A 27,946-nucleotide genomic window follows, 5' to 3' on the forward strand; every position below is an offset into this window, starting at 1 on the left:
AACCCATCCCGTCAAAAGATCACCAGTAAATTCAGATAACCTCTCTGATCTTGACACGTGTTCTGTTCACGTTAAATAGTAGGCCATCGATGCTTTCATTATTCTATACTTTTCCCTTCTATAATTTTAATTAATTATTAAAAAGGAAGATTTATATTGGAAGATGATGAGTCACGAGTCTAATGACAAATGAGTCAAATCAACGATCCTATTTGATTGCTGGATGGTAAGTCTGTTGGGAGACATTTGGCAATTTTTTTTATCATTCCCCCTTTTTCATATGTTTCACTGAAGATTTTAAGTTTCTTATTTCATTTAAGACATTTTTCAGGATCCAAACATAATTGGGACACGCCTAAATGGGGGAAAAATTAAGAAAAAAAGTTGAAAAAAAGTTAGCGTGCTTCCTGAGCTAACCTTTTGAGATGGGCCGCTAAAATTTCTCCAACGTTACCTTCAATCCTTTTAAAATGGCCATTTGCCTATTTCTAATAGGGGGAAGGCATCAACTTTTCTTTTTATCTTTTTGCTAATAAAGGGGAGTGAATAGGGAAATGCTTGGAGCACTTGTTCATTTCTTGATAGAGACTTGAGCATATGTTCTCACTTTTGCTATGATATCTTTCTTGTTGGTTAGATCACTCTACCTTGTGAAGTCCCCCGACGTGAAAAAACATGATGGGGTTCATTCCCAAAAGAAAAATCCATATGCTTTTTTGACATGTAACCTCCTAACTATCTTTATTTGTGGAATTTTGGCTCAAACTGGTCTTCTTTTCTAATAAATTGTAACCCATGGGCATCTTGTAGAACCAAGGCTCAAACTTCAAACTAACCCTTTTTATTTTTAAAAAAATTAATTTGAAATTAAAACTTTTTAAAAAGTTAGAAAATTGCAATATCAAAGTACAATTTTAAAACACAAATATGCTTGTTGGTGCTTGACCAACAATTTTTTCTTCGGGTAGCTTCTTCTACTTAGCTGTTAGTTGAACCTTTGAAAAAGGTGTGTTCGATGTTTGTCTAATCAAATCCTTTCGATGGCTAAGTTGGTTTTAGATAATTTTTAAACGAGTTAAAATACATATATTTTCTTAATGTGTGTTCATAATGAGTGGTCTATAATGTTGCTTGTGTCTCTATGATTATCATTTACTACAGTTTTAATGTATAACGCCTAATTATTGGTTGTTAGTAACTTGACCGAGCATTTATGCCTTATAAATTATTTGTGGTCTTGTAATTTTCAATTTATATTTTTAACACGATACGCTTAATTATTGGTTGTTAATAACAATCGATTATTTGTATCCTATAACGATTGCACCAAACGGGTTATGATTGCATTTATGATCTTACTGCTTAGGTGTGTATCATTTAGTTAATGAGTTATGGGCAGGTACTATGTTAGATAGATGATCCATTCAGGTGAGACTATTTGGCTGGATGCCAGCTTCTAGTGCCCACAACACTGAAGTTATAACCACAAGATACAATTTCTAAATTTATATCAAAATTGTATTTTCTAAATGCTATTTCTAGCAAATTTAAACAATATATATAAAAGATAAGGTATATATATAATAATAATTGAGCATTTTGAATATTTGCTTCAAAAGTGACATTTTAATGACTATATGTCATTTAAGCCCGAATTCCTTTTTGTATGTGGAAAATGGTTTTTGCCCATTAACCAAAGAAACAATCTCAAAATAAAATTGAACTAAATGGAAATGGAGGTTTAAAGTTGCTTAATTTAGGGGTATTAACTCGAATTGACCAGTCATGCTGATTTACACTCGACAAAGTAAGTCAATCCAAATATGACATAAAAAATAATCGAGCTAAAAATATAAACCAAAATATGATTTAATTATTAAAGACGCAATACACCACTTAACCAAATTAATGATAAAGTCAAGTTAAGCATTTTTCAAATAAATATGATTAATCTTCCAACTTGAAATATTTCTAACTCAATTAATCTATTTATAAATTTTAAATGAATCAAAATATGAGTAAGATAACTCACAATTATAAGCAAATTAATAATAAACACAATCATTAAATAGAGTGATTTGAATCAAATTCATGTTCTACAAATAAACCCAAATAATACTTATTTATTAAACAAATTATCTTCAAGTTTGATCCATACTTGATTGTAATCGATTCGAAGTGAAAATATGTTGAATTTAAATTAATTTAAATTTACAAATCATATCTGAACTAAAAGTCCGTTTGGTAATGATTATATGGAACGCTTTTAATATTTTTAATACTTAAAAATTTTCATCATTTAAATGTTAAAATATTAGACACACTTTCTAGAATAACTTCCGAACGCACTCTAAACCACTTATTTACAAAAGAAATTTCAGAAGTTGAAGTTAGAATTTAAAATTAAAACCGTTTAGGAGATAGTTTTTTAACTTTTATGTTTAGAAATTAGAAGTGAAAAAAAAGGGAAAACAAATACCGTTACAATGCAGTTCAATTGTTTGCTTGCCAACTGTATTTTGAAATTGCATCTATCTGAGTTCAGATGCTGGATGAATAGTAACATAATACATACCAACTGACAATCTGAGATATAACGTAAAATAGGAACCAACTGGGATGATAAATATCAAGTTTAGAGCTCTGCCCTCTTTTTCCAAACAGGAGAACACAAAAGATTCTCAAGACTCAGAACCTCAGCAGTCACATTTAAAACTGGTTCCCTCCACTGCCGAAAGGCTCTCTCATGGCTGGAACTCTAGAGACCACCGAAAGGTCATGTTCAGCTTCCAGCAATGGCTGGGACGGCTGCTGGCTTTGCATCCTCTGCTTTCTCATGTTCTTTGTTAAGCATCTGAAAACAAATTTGAGTGTGTAAAAATGATCTAAAAAATAAAAAATAAAAAAGCATCAAAACATATATTACATAACGGGGAAAATACCAAACTACAAAAACTATGACAAAATAATATGAAAACTTTAGGATTATGTTTGGTTATTGGAAAGTATTAAAAAAAGAAGAAAAAATACCAAGACTATGTTTGGTTCCCAGAAAGTGCTAAAGAAAGAAAAAGAAAATATCAAGGAAAATAACTTTCTCATATTTGAGATTCCCATAAAAAAATACCAAAAAAAATTAAATATAATTAAAATTACTTAAAAACTTGTACATTTTCAAATTGTTTAATATTTATATAAAAGAGTTAAAATAAGTAAAATGACTTTAAAGTAATATATAAAAATAATTTATTCACTTTTAAGTTTATATTTTATTTTTCTTCTAGTTTTCCTCCCAATTTTCTTTTTTTTTTTTGGCATTTTCCTTCAAATTTTTTGGAACCAAACATAAAATGCCCACAGTTACAACTTGAGGCAATGTGTTCCATAAATTCAATGGCAGGTTCATGCAAAATGGATTAAGTGTCAGCTATTGTATGAAATGATAATATCCCTAACAAATTTCAAGTTCGACCATCACATCATTCGGGTGTTCATGGTAGTAAGGTGGTATTAACCTCACATTTTTCCTTCCAAAATGCTAGTGACTAAGCCTAAGAAACAACTTAGGTATTGGAACCGACATCATAAATTCTGATAACATTGATTTAGATATCCAACTTAAAGTCAGATAACTACAGGCCAATATGCCACTCAAGCATGAAAATACTTCTTTGTACGAGGAGGGTATATTACCTTGTTATTGATCAAGTTGTGGAGCGCTATAACGCTTCGGGTGAGAGATGAAAGATAAATAACCAACATCATATCATTTGTTTTCACTGCAGAGAAACGGGCACATATAGATCAGAGAACTGAAAGGTTAGCCAACATGCTCAAGATACAGAAGGCAGAATATACTATCTTTGGCCTACCTGCAAAAGCCTTGATTAACTCGGCTACATTGAGATTTGGAAGCAAGTTGAATACATCCTACAATTTTGAAGAAAATGAAAACATTGGATAGAAGAACATGAAAGGACAAGGTAGGAAGAAAAAACACAAGCACATGTAAGAAGCAATATACAATTACCATTGTCCAAGACTAATCACAACCTTTAGTTTATTATGGTATTGATTTACATAAACAAAGCATTTTCTTAAGAAATTGTGTAAAATTATCATTGAACACATTCGAAGCGTAACATTTTCTTTTTTTGGTGACAAGAAACTATACTTTGCATTAAGTAATAGAAAGAATTACACATACACACATGCACACAGAGGAGAGCCCATGTGTCAGCACTACTCATATAGAAAAAAAAAGAAAAAAAAAGAAACTAGGCTTGTATTACTTGTGCTTGTATACAAGGGAAGAGAGAGAAAGAGAGAGAAAAGGAGATCTCCTCACAAAACCACATCAGGGATTCCCAACCAAATGCAATGGAAAAGTAAGCTTTCTACTTTGCCAATATGGACTTCCAAGAAAAACAAAAATTGCCCAAAACTCACCCAGATCCAAAATCCTCATCCCTCCTAGACCCTCTTCAACCATGAGCTACACAAGAAAGGAGTGTCATTGAATGATCTCTCCACCATAAGATTAGAGGTACTCCATCATACTTGTACTCAAGTTGTCTAAGATGGAAACCTCTAAACAAAGTGAGCTGCCCCAAGAGTTAGTTCAAAATCTACATCTAATATACATGCTAGCTGCTGAGTCTAACACAACCTAAAAAGAAAAATGCAAAAATGCAAAAAAAACAAAAGGATATGGAAACATGGTGGTGTTATTTGACATGATAAAAAAGAAAACACGGTACATAGGTTTATCATTGTTTTACACCTTATGGAAACACATAATAAACTAAAATACATCTTCCTCTATAATTTACACACACAAAAAAAAAAAGAACTCCCAAAAAAATGGAAAAGAAAAAGCAGTGTAGCTAGTCTCACTTGAGCTTTGGTTCCTTTTCTTTGATATCCTCGTTTACTTAAAGTATCAAGGACACCTTCCAATCCACCCTTCCACACAAATAAATCACTAGGCCTTAGTTTTTTTAAAAAAAAAAAACTAAAAATAATGAAAAGAAATATGAGACCACACATAAACTCTTCCAGAAAGAGTACAATCTATGTAGAACTGTAGGAGCAAGGGATCCTATTTAGACCAATTGGAGAGGATGTTAATGCTTGGGAAATGCTTCTAAATTACCAATGCAGTATTGCGAGCTTTCAATCAAAAAGGAGAAAAAAAAAATTAAATTAAACACTCAATTTGTGCTTCTAAACTCCCTCTTTCCCAAAACCCAAACTACACAAACCACCCCCAGGAAGGGAGGGAAAAGGAAAAAACAGCCCAATTGCTTCCAGAAAAATATACACTCACATGCAAAGGCAAAAGGGAAGCATACACAACATAAGTGGCAGGCATATACCATAATGAGAAAGCAAGATACATGATCAAGGGAGCTCTAAAGCAGAAAACTAGGGGCATCAGAAGGGACACAAATGTGCAAAAGAAAATGAAGCAAACTCTACCTGTAGATGGTAAAGAATCTCATGATTTAGGGGAAGCTTCTCATCAACCACAACATCAAGATAACCACGTATTTCTCGTAGTCGTGCATCCAAACCCTTCAAGGCTGCTAGTTTTCCAGTGACCTGTATGGGACAAAAGAGAAATAGTGATCGTTGCTTCCCTTTTCTTCATATAGTTGTGACACTCGTAAAACAAGCTTCAACTTTCAGCTATTTCTATTATCAATAAAAAATTGTCAACAAATTAAAATAAGAAACTTCAAACAGACAGGACCTCAGTTGCAAGAGTGCTAATGGTTGTATCCTTCACATCCCTTAGCAAGTGCTCCACTCCTATTGGCAGGTGATGTAGGAAGTTTATCATTAAAGATTCAAAGTTAAACAATCCATATATAAATTCAATTGTGTCTTTGAGTTCAGAATAGGAAAAGGGAAAGGAACACTTCTAAGAGGAAAATAAGTAGTTTTTCAGCTTGACATACCAATTTCCTCAACTTCATGAGCAGCAATTTCAGAAGGTATGTGGACAAAAACTTTCTGGCTTTTCTGAGTGGCATTCTGTAACCATAAGCAAGCATTAGAGTAAACCACTAAGTAATATCAGTGGAGCTTCTTAAACAGTAAACTGGCCATATTCAAGCTTGGTATGATGTAACTGATCAATCATGCACAAGCTAAATGAAAAAACATTATGATGTTCTTAGTTGTACCTCTTTCACCTCCTCAACAGCATAGTAAGCCTTCGTGGGAATTCCTAGCTCTTTTGGTTGGACATCAATTATGACCAAAACAGGATTGGGGACATAGCTGCAATATCACGGAGAACAGACCAATCATACAGACCAGAAGAAAGGGAAACCAATTCATTAGACCAAATCATTAAAAATGCCAGTATTTAATTGATCTGAGTTCATGCAATCGTTTATTCAATTTTATCTTTTTTACAGATGATTATTTATTCATTAACTTATAAATCCCAATAATGCTTCTCAAGAAGAAGATATAGTTTCACTAACACATAAATTGAAACAATGTTTCTCTAGAATAAGATGAAGCTTCACAAACATATCAGTTGAAAAACAGTTTTTTCCAGAATAAGATTAAGTTTCATTAACACATCATTTATAAGAATAAAAATTAATGAGCTCACTCATGGAATAGTCTGTGAATATCTAGATCATTCTCCCGCAGTTTTGGTCCTGTGCTATACCAACCAACAACATGCTCCCTGGCTGAAACAATTATTGTAAATTCCCATAAAACATTGTCCATAAAAATTGTAAAAGATACCTCATCACTTACAACCAATAATACCATTTATTCTCTTGAACATGGAAAACATTGATTCATGGTAGTTGTGGTCAAGAAAACAAATACTTGGGTCCTTGTCATCTTCTTCAAAGGGCACTGCAAACACAGCACTCTACCATTTAGCAAAAGCCATAAGAATTGACAATTTTTTTTGTCCCCTCTTAACAATGCCAGTATTATAAACCCTAATCTGTTTGATACTCAAGAAACCCAAAGAATAGAAAGGAAAATCATAAATATACTTTTCTGTGGCTGTGGTTCCAAATTAAAAATAAAATAAGAAAATCATGAAATGAAGACAAACAACTATATAATGCACTCAACAATTCTCTGCTACATAATAAAAATCTCCACTTCTTTTATTTTCATACATTTTCTGAGCAACCAAAGGGATTATACAATTTCAGATCTAAACAGAATAAATAAGGGCAGCTGAAGATTTAGGATTATACCTGCATAACTGTTAGTCACATCAACAGTTCCTTTGAAAGAACTACCAAGTAGAACTCCGATGACTCGTTTATGAGTGTCTTTAGCAACTCGATTGTAGTTGTCAACAATGCTCAGAAGCACCAGAGGATGGACTATTACCTTCTCAATTGGCCTTGATGATATCTGTTGTGTCTTGATCACGTCCATCAGTGTTCTGAATTAACAGTGGAGATTTGTTGATGCCCAATTCTTATGTCTCTCTTTCTTCTCCTCCTCTTTCAAAAGCTCTCATGCTTTTCACCAAGACCAACACCAAATTAACAAAAGCATAGCAGTGTACAAAAGAATGTAATGTAGTGGAATAGGAAATTTGCACATACTGACTAGAACTATCAAGCAACTCAGCAGAGCACTGGAACTATTATTTGCAAGAAGGAAAAAACTGAGCACAAAATGATTTTGTTTAAAGAGCCTCTTATCTGAGAATTGAAGCAAAATTGCTAGCCAAAAAAAGAAGAAATCTCTGAAAGAACCTTCTTCTACAAATTTATAGCCAGAGTAGTGACATACATGGTTTGATATTAACAGTAAATTCAACAACCCTTTCACGTCTCAAAATTGGATTCTCGAGGGCTATTAGAATTATGCCACAACCAAACAGCATTCTCAAGAAAATATTGAGAGCAAACAAAATAATCGAATTCAAAGGCCACTAAACACTAAATGGGAAAACCAATTCCACATAAAAACATGCAAAATGAATTTTACAAAATAACTATCATGATCAAACCGTTCTAAACACAAATATTTTTCTCTCCTCTCTCTCTTTTTTCCTCAACATATTTCTACTTCAATTTCCTTAGCACGCGTAAAGCAAACAAAAATAGCCAGAGATTTTAGACAAAATCAACTCAGATGCACTTTCTTAGAAACAAAAACGAAAGCAAAAGCAAAACATTCCAGATCCAGCAAAGAACTCACCGCTTCACGGAGAAAATGGATAGAAACCGATACGAGAAAGCGAATGAAGAAGAGACCTTCGAACAAGCTAGGGTTAGGTTTTCGAACACGCGCGTTTACAGGAAAACGTAAAAAGGAACTTTCAGCATTGTACTTAGGGCTTCGAGTCCGACGTCGATAACAGAGGAAGTTGCCGACAACGGTACAGAAAATTAAATTTATAAAACAACCTAAAATTCACACAAAGAATAGAAATTACTTAAAACTTTATAAAATTTTATTTTCATATTAGAGTTAAATTAAAATAAAAAATAAAAAATTATACACAAAAAGTTAAACTTGACATTTCTTTAAATTTCACTTTACTTATTCTTCGGTTATCCTCTTTTCTTTTCTCGTGGTATTAAATGAGAAAAAATCAAATATTTTTATTTTTTCTATTAAATTAAAAAAACAACACATCACCTAAATCGTTTTAATTTGAAAAAAAAAATGATTAACATGAAAAAAAAAATTAAAAAAATATTTAAAATTAGTTGAAAAATTATATTTTTTTTCAAAATTATTTAACCATTTTTCTATTTTTTTTCTCCTTATTTTCGTTTCATGGTAAAAGATTTCCATAATAACCTTTTATTGGAACTAAAAACCTTTTCTTTAAAGTGAAACTAAGAAATAATTTTAAAAGAGTTGTTAATTCAAAATATTATTAACCATGACTTGTGAAGCAATTTTGAATCAAGAACAATATTTTTCTTATTTTGGTATTGAAATGATTTTAAAGTGGAATATGTTTTTTATTATTATTATTATAATTGCTTGCATGCTAAAATAAGCATTTTTTTATTTTTTAAAAACCAAATGATATTAAAGTTTTATTTAATAATTATTTTCAAAAACAATTTTTTATTTTACAAAATAAAAATATGAAAATATTTCTTATTTCATAATGAATGTTTTAAAAAATAATTATACAAATATGGAGAATGATTAAAAATAAAAACACAACATATAAAAGTTATTTTGAAAACATATTTAGAAAGACAAGTCTAAAACCCTTCAAAAAGTCTAACAAAAACATATGCTTCTCCGAACTTCATAGTAAGTGAAAAACTTGGTTAAATAGATTCAAAACCCGTGCTTTTCCTTGATCATCCCATGTGATATTCGTCAATGAGTGAGACCTTTTACCATTTTTTTTATCACCTCTCTATATTTTTTGTTTGAAAAAAATCATGTTTGGATACCTTTAAAAAAAATTGATGGTTAGTATACTTGTTTTTAAGTCATATTCAATTTCTAAAAGCCATTTTTTTTTTTAATAAAAAGAGTTTACAAAAGTTAGAAAATATTATTTTATATATATTTTTCATATTTAATGAAATTTTTACAACATGAATATCATCCTTTAAAAATTGTAACTTTCGCTGCGGATAAAGCTAAAATCAGAAAGCATTCGAATGGACACCTACATATTAAAGTCGTTTGTCGCACTGTAAAGGGTCTGATAACAAATGTAACACGGAAAATCAGAAAGGCAAGATTTATTGCTATTCAATTACAATGCTGCCAGGTTATGTACAGAAACAAAATGAACAAATAGTCTATCAGATTTAATGTGGGGCTAAATGCAAGGTTCAGTTCTTGACCTTCAAGGCTATGTACAGCTTGCTGGTAAGTAGTGTAGATAATGTTACATGCTACTTCAATTATTGAGGGGCTATGTTCTCGGGTTCGGGTTCGATTTTGCAGTCGAGTCTTAATGCCGTCAGCCAAGAGTCCACCTGAGAAAAGAAGAAATCAGGACTTTTACCATCAATCACAAAACCTAAGAAGCCAATGAACAGAAATACAAAATGAAGAGGAATTGTTATTGAGTGGATGTTTCTTTTTTGTATTGTCTCAGGCTACAACACAACTATTTCAAGAGCTTCAGGCTGCTTGCAAACTCTTATTAAAAACACTTTCCTTATTTGTAGTTGAAAACAGGATACGGTTTTCCAACTTAAAACACAAGCTTGAGAGGTTTTGAATTAAAAGCAATTTTTTGAAAATTTTGTTATAGAAAAAGAGGGTTTTTCAGAACAAAGTTGAAGTGCGAGTGTTCCAAGAAACAATTGAAAATGTATAAAACAATTTTTATATTTGAGTTTATAAATATAATTTTATCCTTGAAAATAACCTATGATAGCTTTGAAGAATTGTGTTGAAAACTATAGGTATTTTTTATAACCTTTTGAAAACAATTCTTAAAAACGGTTTTTTAAGAACTCAAATATAAAAAGCAATTTTCTCAACTTCTTTTTCCTTGAAGTTACTAAGAGTGTGTTTGATAGCGATTCCAAGAAACGTTTTCAACTTTTTTAACACTTAAATGATAAAAATTTTAAGAGTTAGAAATGTTAGAAACGCTTTCTAAAATCACTACCAAACGGACTCTAATACTATATAGTTATGTACAATACAAAAGTTAACAAAGTGTTTTTAATCTTTTCAATTGTTGGTCAGAATACTTTGCAAAAAACAACTAGAAACACCTCAAATTTATTATAAAAAAATAACCCATTTTTAGAAAAAATTCTCAAAAATTGTTTTCTAAGAAAAGTTTGTTCAACGTTCAAAAACAATTTTCAAGAACAGTTACCAAATAATCCCTAATTTTTGAGAATTGTTTTACAAAATGTTAGCAAATAGGTCCTCTCAGATTCCATATAAAAGATTTGAAATAATTTCTCAAGGTCATAGAAACCAACTCCCAGATAAGTTTTATGGATTCTTATAATGGTTTAATCTACCAGAATGGTTTACAGAACAGATGAAACCAAAGGCTCAATGTTGTACTGTCATGGTACGAATCAAATGGCAACAAAACAAAAATGAAGGGCTTGTGCATTGTCAGACACGTGTAGCCTAATTAGATAACATTCAAACTCAAACCCCCAGTTATTATTCAGCATGAAAAGGCCAAAGGTTATAAATATAGAATGTAAAATTATCAGTCAGCTTAGCTGTTGCAGGAGGCAGTCACCCGAATTTGGTTCAAGTCCCTACCAAAGCTCAATCACCTTCTTCACCCGTTTGCTTACAAAGAAACTATAAGGACTCGTTTGTCAACATTTGTGAAAACTGTATTTAAAAAACATTTTTTAAGAACAAGTCTGAAAAACAGTTCTTAATTGTTTTTAGTAACAGAATTCTTTTCAAGGGCTCAAATATAAAAATAATTTTCTCAACTTATTTTCCATGAAAGGTACTATATACTTATGTACAATGCAAAAGTTCCAAGAATATGCTCGATTTTTTCAATTGTTGTTCAAAAAGTTCTAGGAAAAAAATGCTAAAAATACCTCTAATTTGTTCCATGAAAAATCCATTTTTAGAGCAAATTCTAAAAAAAAAACCATTTTCTAACAAAAGTCAACCAAACAAAAAACTATTTTTAAGAACCATTTCCAAACAGGTCCACATTTAATGTGTCCAAACGGTTTCAGAATAAACACTCTGAAATTTGGACGATCACGCCACGCTGTGCATTTTAATGTGTGAGCTATATTTTGCAAAATTTATGTTGCCAGCTATGGATTTTGAGATTCAAGGGAGGACAGAACCATTTATAGAAAGTTTTCTAGAGGACTTTGAGTAAACATCAAATTATAGGACATACCTGTACTTTTGAAACACTTGAGCACTCATATCGCAATCCATGACAAGTTAAGATATAAAAGCAATATCGAATCTCCTCGTCTTCTCGTGTCAAGTTTGGCAGAGGACCCACTTCAGTAACATCAGAAAGTAGGGTAGAGTCCTGAGGACTCAAATCTGCATGACATTCTTTGAGTTCATCAGCAAGCAACTTTGTAAGGATTTTATGCAGTTTTGTATTAGCATGTCCTTAATCCTTATGTAACAGGAAGGCCGAGTGTGGACAGAGTATCATAAATTTGATAGACAGATCCCTTTCTGCATGAGGTGCAGACCTCCAAATTGAGATTCTACCTAACGGAAAAGGCCTGGTAAAAGGAGGTCCTTCACCTCCAATTACTGTAAGGCTGCTAACTAATGGACATAATCTAGATTCCAACAATGACAATAAGGATCAAATGTGAGAAGCCTAAAAGCAAAAATTTATTACCTGTAGACAACATATAGAAGAATAAACATGAGCCATGAAGCACAACAAAGCGGGGAAGCCAGTCGTCAACTTCAGTATCATCAATGGGAGGAGGTTCTCCTGGTAAAGCTGCCCACCTCTATAAGAAAAGATACAAGAAAACCATCAATTGGTTAGTAACGTGTGTAAAAGAGTGCATCCAAAAACTAGTATAAAGTGAGAGCAAGGGAGGTAGAGGAGGTCAGTACAGTTCGAATGTACAAGTAGCCAGATAGACGTGCGGACCGCAAAATTTCATCAACATGTTCCAACCTGTGTGGGAAAAGAGAATTTCAGCATTGGCATGGACAAAATGAAATTCGTCATCTGAAAATGCATTCTCTGGTCAATGCACAAAAATGCAAGTTCAAAAAATTCCAAAACAGATTTGTGTATAACAGATTTCATGGTCTATACACAAAGTGACCAGGAACCCATTTCTAGTCTTTAAATTGGCAGAGGTAAAACAAAATTGAAGAATTTGTATTAAATACTTTTTCCATTCATTTAGGTTTTCTAAAGAGTTTAGAGTTGGCTTTCCTTGTGGAAAAGCTCAAGGAAATAAAAAATGAAAAATAATTGAGGGGCTAGAAAAGTAGAATTCACTCCCATTCCACATTTCATGTGAACATTCTCAACTTATAGAAGGCTTCATGGATGTGACTTTCAAGGCCAAGAAATTTCAACGTTGGATAAGATTTACAAACACTTGAACAGGAATAGACAAATTCGATCAATAAAAAAGAAAAAGAAATAGACCATGTCAAATAAGTGAGACAACATGGTCCTAATGTTAGCATATATCAATGATAATCTTCTGATTTTACTAGTTAACCCAAGCGTAACATTATTTTCATATTGCCCTGAGATCTATGACATAATCGAATAAGAAAAACAAGAATGAGAAAAAGATGCATGCATAAAATGTATAATAGGAGAAAGGGTATATCATAGTATCAAAGTAAAGAATCAAGTCCCCCTTACTGAGCTTTAAAGTGAGCTTCTCTCTCTTCCAAACTAGCAAGTTCTGTTCGAAGAGATTCTAATTCTGCAACAGTTAACTCAACCTGAAAAGCCAAAGTCATTGCGATGGTCAGACAAAATAGGAATTTCAATTATTTCCAAACTGATAGAAACTATGCAATCAACCTTTTCCTGATCATCACTGCTTGATCCCCATGGCAACCCCCGTAGGCTAAACAAGTTCAACATTGAGGCAGCACTTCTCAATTTTCTTCGAGCCCACGAGCGACTATGGGAACTATACTAAAGCAGAAGAAAGAAACAAAACAGAAAATCAACCCAAAGTTATGCGGTTCATCTTTTTATTTTTTACCTTGTCCAAGGATAAATACCTAAAAGAGTTATCAGTTCTTGAATGAGAAAAAGATCGATTTTCCTTGTCAACAGACTCTGCAATGGGCGTTGAAGCATGAAAATGATCAGGGAAAACCTCTATCTTTCCAAGACCATCATCCATGAAGTTAACTTTCACTTCTAGAAGCAGGTTCAAACCTAAAATCACAATATAATGAAAATGAGAAACTTGTCAATAATTTGTTGAAACACTAATAAGATAAATGTGAATCATACAATAATTAATTTACCAAATCATAGAATCAGTTTGTATAAAAGCTAGATAAATATCTCTCCCAATGTCGATCAGTGTTTAGAAGAAATGGAATAGAGCAAGAAGCGAGTTTTATCCTTTACCACAGGCATTAGTAGAAATTAGTTTTGTCATGCTAACAACCCTGATTGTCCATCTAGCAGGACAGTTCATTCTGTAATGACCATTTTTGGATTGCCAAAGAAAATATACTAGAAGTGCCTAACAAAATACGAAGGAAAAAACCAAAACTGAGAGATGAACAGAAAACAACCCTGCCACCTCACCTAGAGCTCAACCAATCAATGAAGTCTAACAGTAAAGAGCTATCTCCTATGTACACTCTAACCCACCCACAAAATACATACATGAAGGATTGCTTGATAGCTTGGTCCCCTTTCTCAATATTTTCAAAAGCTCTCATATTTTTTTCTTTTCAAATGGTCCAAAATAAACACAAAGGAACAGGTTTCCAGTCTTTTTTCCTGTTCTTGATAGAAGATCCATGCCAGCCCAAAAGGGACTCTCTTCCTGAGAAGTGCATCACACATTAGGTCCCAACTAGAGCAAAAACGAGCTGCTACAACATTCTGTAATGACTATGAAGCACTAAATTTTTCTACAAGACATAAGACTTTCTTGCAGAGAAGAATGCTATCTAAACTTCAGTATTCTGCAAGTATCTTCAGGAAACCCAATAACATGACCTAGTGATATAAAACAAAAACTAATCAGAGACACTTCTAGATGGGCATGAACTTATCCACAAACTGAAACTTTAAAATGGAAAATCTTCTCACCCAAATGGCAGAGAATGTCAATGCAAGGGATTAAACACGGTAATACTGATGGATTAAGAAATTTGGGGCCAATTGCCAAAAGAAGCAGTTCTTAAATGAGTAACAATGTAGCATGAAGCAGTATCTTACTGAACATCAGTATCAGCTTTCCTTTCTCTTCACCATTTTTCTTGAAAACCAGAATCAAGAAGGGAAAAACCCATCATTCATGAGCAAATACTTCAAATTGAATAATTAAATTTCCATAGTATGGATCAGAACGCAAACTAAAATAAATAAATCCCATGACAAAAATTTAGAACTAGCAAATTCAAAATGCAACAACCCCATGATTCTCTGCGAAAACCCTTAAAAACCCATACGCAACCTCCCAAACAAACAACAAAAAAAGCAACCAAAAACCCAAAAAAAAACCAAAGAAATAAAAATAAATAAATCAGTTGATTTAATGAAAGGCCACAAACCAAAATCAGTTATCATCCCAGCAAGATTGGAGAAAACACATTCAGAACCCATAAATCTAGGAAACAAGGTGGATTTCATTCACTACAACTCCTATATAAGAATAAAACTTGGGATAAAAATATCTGAATTGAAGCATCCACAACGAACCTGTAGGGAAGAAACGGATGATAACTCCAACACAACAACTGTAAATAGCAAAGGAGCAAAATCGTACGTGAGAGAGATGGAGATTCAAAGAAGAAAAGCTGAAGGAGTTCCTTGTATTCCCTGAATAGTCTTTGACCCCATGAACACAATGATACGACTGGTTGGTGATGAAGTTTATACTTTTTATTCGCATGGCTTCAAAATGACCGTTTTACCCCTCTGGTTATAAACTATTAAACTATGCTTATAAAATTTTCATATTTCTTTATAATATTAATAAAATTATTATTATTGTTTCAAATATTCGTAATTTGTATATAATTTATTAAAAAGGCAAAATATTTGATACGATGGCATGAACGTAATTTTTAATAAAATTAAGCATTTTTATATTATATAACTGGAAGCATAATATTATTTTATCGTCAGTTTTGTCATGATAATCGGGCTAGGCATCTCAAGGTCTTTTTATAATCTGAATCCGAAGGTGGTGGGTCTCGTGCCAATTATGAATGCTCTCTGTTAGGTGTTTTCCTTTTTCATTTTCTAATTTTTAATTTTTATTTTTATTCTATCCTTTATAATCTGCACCACGGTTCTTCAAATATTACGAAATTAAAAATAAAAGAAAATATAAAAATTAAAAATTATATCCAAAATCAATAACTATTTTTATTAAATTTTTTACAAATATATAAATTTCTAATTAATTTCAATTATATTTTTAAATATTTTTATTTATATAAAAATTTAAAAACTTATTTTTCTTTGATATTTTTTCCCTTCCTTTTTTTATAAAATCAAACATAACCTTTAAATTTTTTTTAATCAGATGCAAATGCAATTATTTAATTTATAATTTAAAAAAAAATAAAAAATACTATAAAATATAATTAGTTGAGAAATTAGAAGATTATTTGATGCGGGGTATATATATAAAAGAATTTTTTTTAATAATTATAAAAAAAATCAATTTCTAGATTTTTAAATTTTCTAAAATATCTAATTAAAAAATACATTAAAAAATTAGAGAAGACTTTCAACATTATTAAAATGGCTCTTGAACCTTAAAATTACGGGTTAAAGTTAATCGAGCACTCTAGCTCATTGACATGTGGATTACGTCTTGCGAAGAATAACCCCACAAATCTAGTATTATTTTCCTTCACGTAAATTATAGTAATGCTTTGGGAAGGCTGACTTAGGCCGTACGGAATGATTTGGCCAGCATGACAACACAGGGGAGAAGGATCTGCTCCATCCTCCAAATCATATAATTTTATTTTTTAATTTTTTAATTTTTTAATTTTCAGATTAAATTCTTTAAGTATAAAACAAAAAAAATATTATTATTAAATTAAAAATCAATCTTGCCCAACAAAAAGGCGCAAATCAAGAGGAAGGTGGTTGGGAGCTGGGAATTGCAAGGATTATTGTGAGAAAATAAAAAATTGGAGAAGCAGTATTTGATTTGGCGATTTGGAGACACGAAACTTCCACCGACTTTCCTGAGCCCCTGGTTGGGTTGTACAAAACAAAGGGCAACTCCCCCACAGCATAATCAATTGCGGGCGAATCCGAGTCAGTGAGCTTCGGTTTAAAATAGAATAAATTGCATAATCATGTTTTCGTAGAATTTAATCTAGATTTTAGGTGCATATTTTCAATGGTTAGGACTCATTTAGATGCATTTCCTATTTCTCAATTTCAAACACAAATATTTTTTTTAAAAAAAAATTAATTTATTAAACCTAACCTTTTAAATAATTTTTAAAAATTATTATCTTAAAAATAATTTTTTAAGTGTTCCAATATTTAAAATTTAATTTTTTGTTTTTAAAAATAAAAATATATAACCAAGAGCTTAATTTACATTCTTTTTATTTTTATTTAAAAAAAAAACTCGAGACCTTAATTTTAAATTTCTAAATTTCTAAATGTTCAAAATTCCTTTATTTTTTTCCTTTCAAACCTTAGGCAAAAATAAATAAATATATAAAATTCTGAGATCATCCATGTAACCTCCTGCATTTATATTTTGCTTGCAAAGATAACTGGGCGCACATATAGCTGGGCCCGTTTTGTGTTTTAATCCCATCTTTACACCTTTCTGACTTTTCCAAATTAAAAATTTTAACATTTATATAAGGGTTAGATGATTTTCTTATATTTTATTCAATTTTTCTATATCTTATAAAACTAAATAAGAGAATCGACTGTCCTTCCTTTTTTTCCTTTTTCTTTTTTTTCTTCTTACTTATATCCTCTCTCCTACTTTATCTGATCCAATAAATTTGGTGTCAGAAGAACACACTTACCACAGTTGGTGTAATCCGTCACACATGACATGACACAGACCACGTCACCTTCAGCATCAGCTCTACCAAACGACAGAGCTTCCTCAAAGATCACAGCAGGTTTCAGCCTAAACACTAAAACCAGGAAGAGATGAGGGGTTTGAAAACAAAAACCTGATCTTCTAGGAAAGGTCTTCAATGGAATTGGCAGAGCAGAAACCCGAACCCCAGCAGCTGCAGACACACAAACAAGAAGATTGGACGATCCGAGAAATCCCGTTTATTGGGAATTGAAGACCGAATTTTGATACTCGAAACAGAAAACATCAGAAGGGGGCAATGAAGAGCAAAAGACAAGTTAATATGATAAAGAAGGCAAGATTTTCAAATAAGAAAGGCAGTTAAAAAGGCTCATGGAAATAAAAATTGTCTCAATGTGTACTTTCAGGAGAATGATGTATCCGGCTTAAATTTACTGAACCAGACTCAATCAACTCCGGCATCACTGACTCACAACCCTCAGAAGGCCTATCTGAAAAAAACAAGGGATCAGACTTGGTGTCAACTAACTTCTCGTCAATGGTATCCACCGTGTCAGTAGCAGCTTGGTTTTCAACTGGACCCTTGGATGTTTCCTGATTGATTTCTGGGTCTACCTCCATTTTTGAGGTGATTGGAGCTGAAGTTGGAAGAGTCTCATCAAATATCTCAGGATCCACCTCCATTTTCACCTTGTCTGGAGAGGGAACTGGCTCCTCTAGCATCTCCAGACTGTCAGCTGCTGCAACTGGTTCGTTCACCTTTTCATTAGGGGATTCAAGGGGCACTTCAAGCTTCTGAGAGGGAATCGACATCTCCACTTTCTCCTGATCAGAGCTTGCTATAACCTCTACCTGTTGCTGGTCACAAGTTGAAACCTGCACCACTAGCTTATCTTCCTCTGGAGATGGGATTGGCATCACCACCTTGTCCTGATCCGAGGTAGGAATGTACTTAGTGTCCTCTGCATTAGTAGATGGAATTTCATCTCCATTTGGCACTGAGGGTAGAAGGATAGTTCTCGTCTCTTCTCTCTGCTTCTTGTAAAGAGACATGGCTCTCTGTATGGATAATATTAAGTATGAACTCATTAATTGATAAGAGATGAATAATAATAAGGAAAGCATCAAATTTTCATGACTACAAAGAAATAACCCTAGTAAGGAAAAGAATACTCAACACCCAAGAGAAAAAAATCAGAAATTGCAGAGCAAAGTGAACAAGATATCCAGAATTGACTTCCTAGGAAAATAACATTTTCTGGACATTGTTAACTTTAGACCTAGAAAAATTAAGAACTTCCTATATAGCTACAAACTTTTAGACTTCTTAACCAGCAATGCGAAAGGAAAAACATGAATCTTACAAATGATATTGGATAAAACAATGTTTTTTAGGACATTGTTAAGGATCATTGGATGTAAACTTATAAGCATACTTAAGAAGCTAGGACTATCACGTCACAAGAATGCACTTTAACCACTCTTGATAGGCCCTAGAAAGAACCTTACAGTCAGGAATACTAGGGAATCTAGGAGCACCTCATGAACATTGCATCAACCAAGACTATCACACTTAACAAAGAGGAGGATGCAGAATACATTTCCATGGTTAGAACTTGGTAAACCCACAAGTAATGATAGGGCAGAGATGATGTAAGGATAACTACATGGATATGAGCAAATGCGGCAATGGAATTTTCTGCATTGTTATCTATACAGGGCGGGAAGTATTTGATACATGAATTAGTGCATATGCCTCCTGACATGCATATTACCTGAAAAACAGAATCATTTATGGCAGCAAAAAGTGAAGTGCTTGACTTTCCATTCGAAATCTTTATTTTCGCTTCAATAACCTCCTGCCATACAAGATGGAAAATTACTATTAAAGCTGAAAATTTGATATGAGAGTAAGATACATTAAAATCATCAAATGCTTATACCTCTGCATATAAAACCTTGGAAGCATCTTCATCAACAGCCTTGCTTTGTTCTTTGTCCATCAAGCTCGTGCACTGATTATATAATTCAGGATAAGTAAGATCTGCTGACACATCAAGCTTTGAAAGATAAACATGCCAAAGATGGTGGTTGTCTTTTGATGTCTCGGGATTATTGGGTTTTTTCTCAGGGATGGTTTCTGGAGCTTTAGATCTCTCCTTTTCTTTGATAGTGTTCAACTGAATAGTTTCAATGTTTGCCACCTGAAGATCAGGTTGGTTCTGTTCATACCCAAATTGCTGCTGACCAGACCGACCAGCCCAAGCGTCATCTGCTGGTGTACGCATGGAATTATCATCTTTATGGGGGGCAGAAGGCAACTCCATGCTCACACCATCATTTTGCCCCTTCCACATGTCTCCACTGGTCTCCCACCCACGACCACTTGCCAAGTTTCTATTATGGTCCCAATCTAGTCTCCCATACATGTGGGATTCATCCCCATAGATACCATTACTTGGATCCCACCCATGTAAGGAAGGAGGGCAAGAGTCATCCACTGGATTTCTCCACCCAAATGGACGCCCATGGCTAGGAAACCTATCAGCATCAGCAATATGGTAAGGAACCCCAGCATGGTTTAATTCCATTGAAGGTCTAACACCAAACATAGGTGGAGCTGGAAACTGCTGCATCATGGGATGGAAACCAACAGGATGTGGACCGTGTTGGAAAGGAATAAATCCATTAGCTACTGGGGAAGGCCAGTTTGGAACACCTTTCCAAGAATTAACTTGCATTCTTCCCATGTTAGTGTCACCAGCACGCTTATAACGATTATTAGACTTACTTCTATCTTCTTCCAAAGGGCCAGCAGAGCTGTCAACTCCAGTTCTGAAGGGAGGTGGAGGAAGACTCTTGGAATTGCCAGGCAAGTGAATACTTTTGGCATAAGGAGAAGAAACAGAGAAATTGTCTCCATCTGCTTGGGGAAGATCATCTCCTAAAAGTGTCTCCATAGGGAACTGGCCACTTGCTTTGCCTTCGACACCAGAATAATCCTTTGCATCCTTGGACCCACTGCTTGGTCCTGATTCTTCAACGTCAAGACTCTGCCTAACATCTGCTCTATTCACACGTCTTCGGTCAATACTAGTTGATGATGGGGATTTCTCCGTCATCTGCAAGGGTGAAGTCTGGGCATCTGAATTTGGACGTCTTTCAGCTGATAACACACGACTGTCATCCTTTTGAATGGCTTTCTCCATGGAACGAGACACAGAAACTTTTTCTGGTGCTCCAGAATGCCGTACTCTTTCTTCAGGCACTGAGTCCTGGTACCTTGATTCTTCATGCTTTAAATGTCTGGAATACGTCCATAAACACACGCAATGATTAGTAGGACAATTTTGTAGTTTACTGAAATGGAATGTCATCAATCCATTGAAACATAGTTATTAAGCACCCCAACAAAGGACCCAATCTGTTAGAAAACCAAAATCCAAAATACTGGATACAACTAATTTACATTCCCCATAAAATACTGATTTGAGGAAAATTTATATCATGAGGGTTGAAATACAAATAATACCACAGAAGGGATTATTAGGACATATAGCAAATTGATTTATTAAGTTGTAAAAATCTTGAAAAAAGGACAACTTGTGAAAAAATTGTAAACATTACAACAGAAGTCATGATCAGATCCAAAACCCTTCTTGCGGGTGCCATAGAAAGCCCGCATAGCCAGACTGTAAATCATCTGACAACCTACTGTCAACATTTGTTACTACTGACAACCTGCTGCAACTCCAATAACATAAAAATGTGTGTGTTTTTTAAATTAACTTTTCCCCCCAGTTTTTCTTCCCTTCATCTTCTCCACCTCCTCATTTAATAAGACATGGAAGCTGTGTTTGTGCCCCATAGCCATACCCAGAATAATATCCCATTTCCATAGCAATGTCATGTAATCCATACAGCAGAGGTAATAAGCATAAATATACAGAAACAACTGGTGGCACCCTGGCAGTGAAGCCCAACCTAGTTAATTGGAAACTCCTTTCCCAAGAAAGAAAATAATTTCCTTAAAGCCCGTTTCTTGGACCAACAAGAAACTTCTCAAAAATTAAGGGGAGCTTGATTTTTATATCCCAGGAATATTTTCTGGAACATTGGAGAAATGGAGTACCTTCTAATAAGAAATATTCATAGAACTTCTGAAAAAAAAATTCCATTGTTTTGTACAATTAAAGTCTCTTCATCATCAATTCTTCCATCATTTCCTATGTGTCTGAACCTAGTTTTTAGTGGGTTCCTCAATCATTTCATATCATCATTTGGTATTTTCTACAATTTTGTTTTTAAATTGATAACGCAAGGCATAAAAGGGTACATCCACAAATCTATGTCTCAAGGTGTTGGCACATAATTTGGTGCACACAATGACGCAAGGTATCCATACTTTTTGTGTTGGGTCTTCCCAAACTGGAAAAATGTTGGTACAACACAATCAATTGTCCAAACCAATGTAAAGGGTGTTGGGTCTTTCCAAATTGGAAAACTGTGGGCATAATGCAATTCATTCGCCAACACATGTAAAGCTAAATAACGTATATGTTGGTATCTCAGCACTGTTAAAAGATGTCCAGCAGTTTGAGACAAACTGAACTATAACATAGGTAATGGTGGATCATGAGGTCCAATGGGCCCAACAAAGCAAAAATAAAAAATAAAAAAAATTGCTGAACTAAGAGTGTCATTAATATCTAACTGCACCTGGGTAACAATAAAACTGCATTGTCTAATATTTTACTGTATCAAGGAGATTTAAAGATAAATACCTATATTGTTCTTTAGCAACATGAGAGCTGGAGCTGGGAGAACTCCTCCTCCTGTTGTGGCCGAAAGTAGAGTCCACATCACCATGGCGTGAATGAGACCTTCCCCTATCAGTCCCTGAGTCTATTTTAGCACCACTTGTTGATTTCTTCTCCACATCAGTGCGTTGCTCCTTGGTGCTTCGGGGTCTCATATCACTATGATCCTCTTTATCATCAGATCTTCTTTTCCCCTTATCATCTTTGTATCTGGTACTTCTATCATCATATATTGGACTACCATCATGATTATTACTTTGAGTTCTTGATTTCCTACGACGAATTTCTGCAGCATGATTTTCATCCCTCAAGCGCTTAGTATCAGACTTATCAGTTGTGCGATCTCTTGAGGTGTATTCATCTCTGTACTTCTCATCCCGATGTCTCTTGTCCTTGTCAGCATCTTCTCTTTGCTTGCCATCCCTGTGTCTATTTTCCCTGTCAACATCTTCCCGGTATTTATCTCCATAACTCCCATCCTTGAGCCTTTCATCCTTGTATCTTACATCCTTGGCATGCTCACCCCTTGAAGACATTCGCCTATCATCACTTTCTCTTAAATCCTGATATTTATCCTTGTCACTAGAGCCATCCCTTCTTCGAATCCGTTTCTCAAGTTCTTTCTCTAACTCAGGATTTCGCAGCTCATCTTGTAAAGGCCACTCTGCAAAAGAGTATTGTTAATCATGATGTGAGCTAAATTTTGGTAGGAAAAGGGAACGTGAAACAACAAACCTTTACTACAAAGTAAACACAAACAATAATTAAATAGATAAATTTTCAATAAACCAAATAGCATGTTATTTTCATGTGTTAAGCCCATGTACCAAATCTGTCAGCCATAGTTTTAAAAGGCGCACCTAGGCTCAAGGCCCAACCACTCCATAGTTACAACAACTCACTTACAAAGACACGTGCCTTATTGATGAGGCACACCTTATCAACTTTACACTTCCGTTTTAAACATTTTTATTCTTGAAATTTCTAATTGTATATCAAAATTTATATGATTTCATTATTTTTTTTTATTGAATGCTTCCTTTATCTGTTTGGAATCTTAAATTTTTTATTGTTGGATTAAATTTTGAATCATATTTTATAAAATTGATATGCACCCCGAGTCACATTTCACTTCACTCAAGCTATGCCTTATATTGCACCTTGTGCCTAAGCTATGGGAGACTTTTATGCCTTAGGCACACCTCATGTCTTTTAAAACTATGCTGTCAGCACAGGCAAACTCAATTAGAAGTTCCCCTCAGGAAAATTTGTCACACAACACCACCAATAATGAGAAAAGGGTACATCACCTCCACAATCTGACAGGTGACCATACCACAAATGTGATCCAAATAGGAACTTAACTCCATATGACAACACCACACCACATATGTACATATTCAAAAATTGCACTACTAAATGATGCATAACTTAAGGTACTCCAAGTGGATCAAAGCTTTTTTGCAGCACTGCATACAGGACTCGTATTTACAAGTGGAGCAAAGCCTTCTTTTTTTTTTTTTTTTTGCACCACAAACTCATATTGCAACTGAACAATTTAACAAAAGCAAACAAGTGAAACAACCTACAATTATAGTAAATAACAACGAAGTAAAATAACTGGGGGGACAAGCAAAAAAATATTTAGTAGGAGAGGAAAGCATAGCCATCCAAAATAAGTTCTAGCTACACCTGATTTTCAATGAGCATATTAGTTCTGAGAGCATACTTCTCCTGAGACTATAAATCAATCAACTTCTCATCTATATGGAAGGTATGTGGTATAATTTGCTCTGCACACATGTGGATTTTGTTGACAAGGGTAGAGAGAAAAAGTTCAAACCACATAGCAGGATAATCGAAAAGGATCAAGTACATGACATAGACAATGTACTAGAATTCCACAAAATGAAGCTTTGTTCCATATTGATGCTTAGATAGAGGCCATAGATAACAAGTTGGCATGATGCTCGTAGTAAAATATTAAGATGACCCCAAGCTAAAAATTCATGCCTCCTCCCCGACAGCATTCATGAGCCTTCATTCCACAGATGTTGAAACCATCTTCAATACCTTTACTCATCTTAACCAATGATACCTCTAGCTTCTCATGAATGCACTCTTTTCTAGCAACACCAGTCATCCATCTCAACATCATTGTTTTGGTTATACCCAATTTCTAAACACAGTCCTTCACTGCCCAGATGTTGAACACTAGGAAATAAACCAGTTAATTTCTAGGGAAAGACATTCTAAACTAAATTAATCAAGCAAAAAGCATGTAAAACAGGGTTGACAAAATATTAAACATACAACATTAAAAGAACCCTCCTAAATTTTGTCTGATTTGACACAGAATGAAACAAGCAATACAGCTTCCTAGGCCCAATATTTAACACTAAATGCTAGTAAAAAAAAAAAAAAAAAAACATCTTTGTCAATCCTTTAATTGACATTTAGTGAGATTCTCGTGCCTGAAATTCCACCAATCACAGTACATTTATATAATTGCTGGCTATTTTCCTGTGTATTTAACTTTGACTTTCCATCAAACTTGCTCAAAAAGTAAAACAATCATAGAAAATAAATTAGCCGAGCCCCCATAATCAATGACTAAAACGAATTTATAGTAACTACAGAAAAACAAAGAAACAGTATATATCATCAGAAACAGAAAATAGAATATATCACCACACCAAAACTATCCGTTACCTTACCAGTATTTTCCGTTCCCTTTTTCACTGGTCGCTCCACCCCAACATCCACCGATTCAGATTCTCGCTTCCTTTTCACTTCGCTATCCCGCACCCTTGTCTCTGAATCACGCTTGCTATCCTGAACCTTCCTATCCTTCTCCGAGCCACGCTCCTTCTCCTTCTCTTTCGCATCCTTGTACTGACTCGCCTCCTTCTGACTTGAATCCTTCTCCCCCTTCCTCTTTGCTTCAACCTTACCACTCTTACTCTCCTCTTTCTCAGCTACCAAACCCACATTGTCCTCCTTTCTCTCACTCTCATGCCTTCTACTACTTTTACTTTTGGAATCAATTGAAACCTTCGATTTGGAACCTTTCTCCGAATCCATCCGTGAACTCTCCCTCTTCATGCCCTTATCCACCGCAGAACCATCGGCCCGCTCATCACCTCCGTCCCACCTGTCACTGCCGGCCACGTCAACCCTATCCTTTCGTCTCTTAGAAGAGACATACTCCTCCGACGCATCACCATTGCCGTGACCAGACAGATCTTTGCCGTCCCTCAACTGCGAAGCGAGCTTTCTCTTCTCACCAGAAGACGAATCCTTTGAAACCCTAACTGAACCCTCCTCTCTCCCGTTCTTCGTCTTTACATCTTCCTCCGAGTCCGACCGCTCTCTCACGTCTCTCGAACTGTGCTTGCTCTGCTTGTGCGATTTGTGTCGTGAACTTCGCGGCATGATTACCACTCAAAAAGGCCAAAAAGAATCAACAGCAGATATAAAATCTCAAAGAACTCGAAAACCTCGTAGTTTGAAACCCTAGGCTTAGAGTTTCAAACCAAAAACCTCAAACAACACAGACTTTGCCGCAACAACACTGACGGATTCTTCAAGATTCCGGCGCCGGCGAAGTCGCCGAGATTCGGAAACATAAACTTCAGACGTAAGAAACCAACGGATGTTTTCTCGGATTTGGAAAGATCTGATCGCCGGATGCTCGCCAGAGCAGCGAGATCGGGGTCGGTTAACTGTAGAGAGAAGCAGTTGTGGCTGAAATGTAGAGAAGACGATGAAATCTCTTTTAATAATAAGGGAGAGAAAAAAAGGAGAGAGAGATCGGAGGCGCGGCTGAGTTTTGGTATTGGAATTAAATTGTAAAATGTGATTGTTCTGAGACTCGGAGGATAATTGGTACTTTAAATGACAGAAACACCCTTGTTGTTTTAAGGAAACTACGGTTTGTTGTCGTGGCAGCCGTTGATTTGTCGGTTGATAGAAATAGTAGGAATGGATTAGGAATTATCTGAGAAAAAAAAATGGCATGTTTTTCCAAAATAGATTTTAAATTATTTTCTTTTTAGCATATTTGGTAAGTTCTTTTAATTAAGATTTTCACAACCTTATTTAGGAAGTATAAAAAAATTCAACAAAGGTGAAAATTGTCCAAATGTCTTTCAGCAAATGATTATAAAATTATATATATATATATATAAAGATAATATAATTTTTATTTATGGATAATTGGGAATAATTACAAATTATTATAACAAATATAATAATGGATTGATTCAACAAAATTACATGATGTTTTGTTGAAAAGTAAGTTTAAAGGTCTATTTAATAATTTTTTTTAAAACAATTTTAAAAAATGGTTTTTAAAAACAGTTTTTAAAAATTGTTTTCTAATTTTTTATAAAATAAAAGTATGTTTAAAAACTTAAAATGTTTTCAATATTTTTAAATATATTTTAAAAATAAATTTTATATTTAATATTTTATTTTTTACAATAATCATCAAAGTGAAAACAACTTAAAGGTTTTTTCTAAAAAATATCATATTTTTTGTTTTTAAAAACATAAAATAAAAAAAAATAAAAAACAGTTTTAAATTATCAAACATGTTTTTTGTTATAAAAAAACAAAAAATTATCCTAAAAACATTTCTCAAACATACCCTACGTTTTTTAATATAATATAAATGAAAATAATTTGTTTTGAAGTGCTGACTAACATGAATTGAATGTACAATTTTGTCATAATAGCTTTCTCCATTTTATTTTGAATTCTATGATTGTAATGGATATTTTCTATTACTTTTAAAATAGATTTTAAGAAGAGAATTTTCATATTATTTAAAATAAATTTAAATATTTAAATATTTACTATAATTTTAATTATATTTATTTATTTTTAAACATTTCAATATTAATATTTATTATAATATTTAATCATGCAATAATTATTTTAATGATAAAAGTATTATTGTCCAACTAAAATGGATTCCAATAATTACAATTCTCGCATATTTAATAAAATTATTAAACTATTCTTAACCAGGTAAATATCACTTAAAATCAAAAAGGTTTATTAGTTTTGGAAATCAACACTATCTATCCATTCTACCTCAATATTAACATTGTAAGGCAACATTCAAGATTTAGAGTTTATCTCAAAATTAAATTTTATTAAACAAAAATTTTAATTTAGATTTATTTTCAAAATATCCATTAAATTAAGACTTTGTTTGATAATATTTTTGAAAAAAAAAATCAGATGTTTAATCAAATTTAAGAAACACTTTTAAATTTTAAAAAATAACTTATAATATTGAAAAAACACCATTATAAGATTTGTATTTATTTTTTTGTCGTTTTATTTTGAGTTATTTGATTAAAATGGATGGAATAATCTCCATTTTACAAATTCACCCCTCCACTTTGTTTAACCCCAAAATAT

The 27,946-nt window shown here is 33.5% G+C and overlaps 3 protein-coding genes across 5 annotated transcripts; all 3 read right to left on the bottom strand.

Annotated features, from left to right (window-relative positions):
- Positions 1 to 2,467: 2,467 nt before the first annotated feature.
- On the bottom strand, positions 2,468 to 8,391 carry LOC117931157 (26S proteasome non-ATPase regulatory subunit 7 homolog A-like). The gene is made up of 11 exons (XM_034852063.1): positions 8,206 to 8,391; positions 7,245 to 7,517; positions 6,796 to 6,888; positions 6,632 to 6,713; positions 6,192 to 6,288; positions 5,964 to 6,039; positions 5,756 to 5,814; positions 5,482 to 5,604; positions 3,873 to 3,930; positions 3,694 to 3,779; positions 2,468 to 2,854 (listed from the first exon to the last, which is right to left on the bottom strand). Exons 2-11 carry the CDS (start codon positions 7,429 to 7,431, stop codon positions 2,783 to 2,785), a joined length of 933 nt encoding a protein of 310 aa, XP_034707954.1. The 5' UTR covers positions 7,432 to 7,517; positions 8,206 to 8,391; the 3' UTR covers positions 2,468 to 2,782.
- A 1,254-nt stretch (positions 8,392 to 9,645) lies between these two features.
- On the bottom strand, positions 9,646 to 15,491 carry LOC117931167. 3 transcript variants are annotated; one of them, XM_034852084.1, is made up of 8 exons: positions 15,423 to 15,491; positions 13,690 to 13,849; positions 13,484 to 13,595; positions 13,319 to 13,401; positions 12,544 to 12,607; positions 12,317 to 12,434; positions 11,849 to 12,015; positions 9,646 to 9,968 (listed from the first exon to the last, which is right to left on the bottom strand). In XM_034852084.1, exons 2-8 carry the CDS (start codon positions 13,812 to 13,814, stop codon positions 9,894 to 9,896), a joined length of 744 nt encoding a protein of 247 aa, XP_034707975.1. In that variant the 5' UTR covers positions 13,815 to 13,849; positions 15,423 to 15,491; the 3' UTR covers positions 9,646 to 9,893. The 3 variants fall into 3 exon arrangements, with proteins under 3 accessions (XP_034707975.1, XP_034707982.1, XP_034707966.1); XM_034852091.1 differs by having other exon boundaries at positions 11,849 to 12,003; positions 15,356 to 15,489; XM_034852075.1 differs by having other exon boundaries at positions 15,356 to 15,489.
- A 2,503-nt stretch (positions 15,492 to 17,994) lies between these two features.
- LOC117931343 lies at positions 17,995 to 26,351 on the bottom strand. The gene is made up of 5 exons (XM_034852304.1): positions 25,231 to 26,351; positions 22,478 to 23,177; positions 19,637 to 20,999; positions 19,469 to 19,552; positions 17,995 to 18,752 (listed from the first exon to the last, which is right to left on the bottom strand). Exons 1-5 carry the CDS (start codon positions 25,946 to 25,948, stop codon positions 18,084 to 18,086), a joined length of 3,534 nt encoding a protein of 1,177 aa, XP_034708195.1. The 5' UTR covers positions 25,949 to 26,351; the 3' UTR covers positions 17,995 to 18,083.
- Positions 26,352 to 27,946: the final 1,595 nt, after the last annotated feature.

The sequence above is a fragment of the Vitis riparia genome, chromosome 2 (genome assembly GCF_004353265.1).
Source record: "Vitis riparia cultivar Riparia Gloire de Montpellier isolate 1030 chromosome 2, EGFV_Vit.rip_1.0, whole genome shotgun sequence".
Taxonomy (NCBI): domain Eukaryota; kingdom Viridiplantae; phylum Streptophyta; class Magnoliopsida; order Vitales; family Vitaceae; genus Vitis; species Vitis riparia.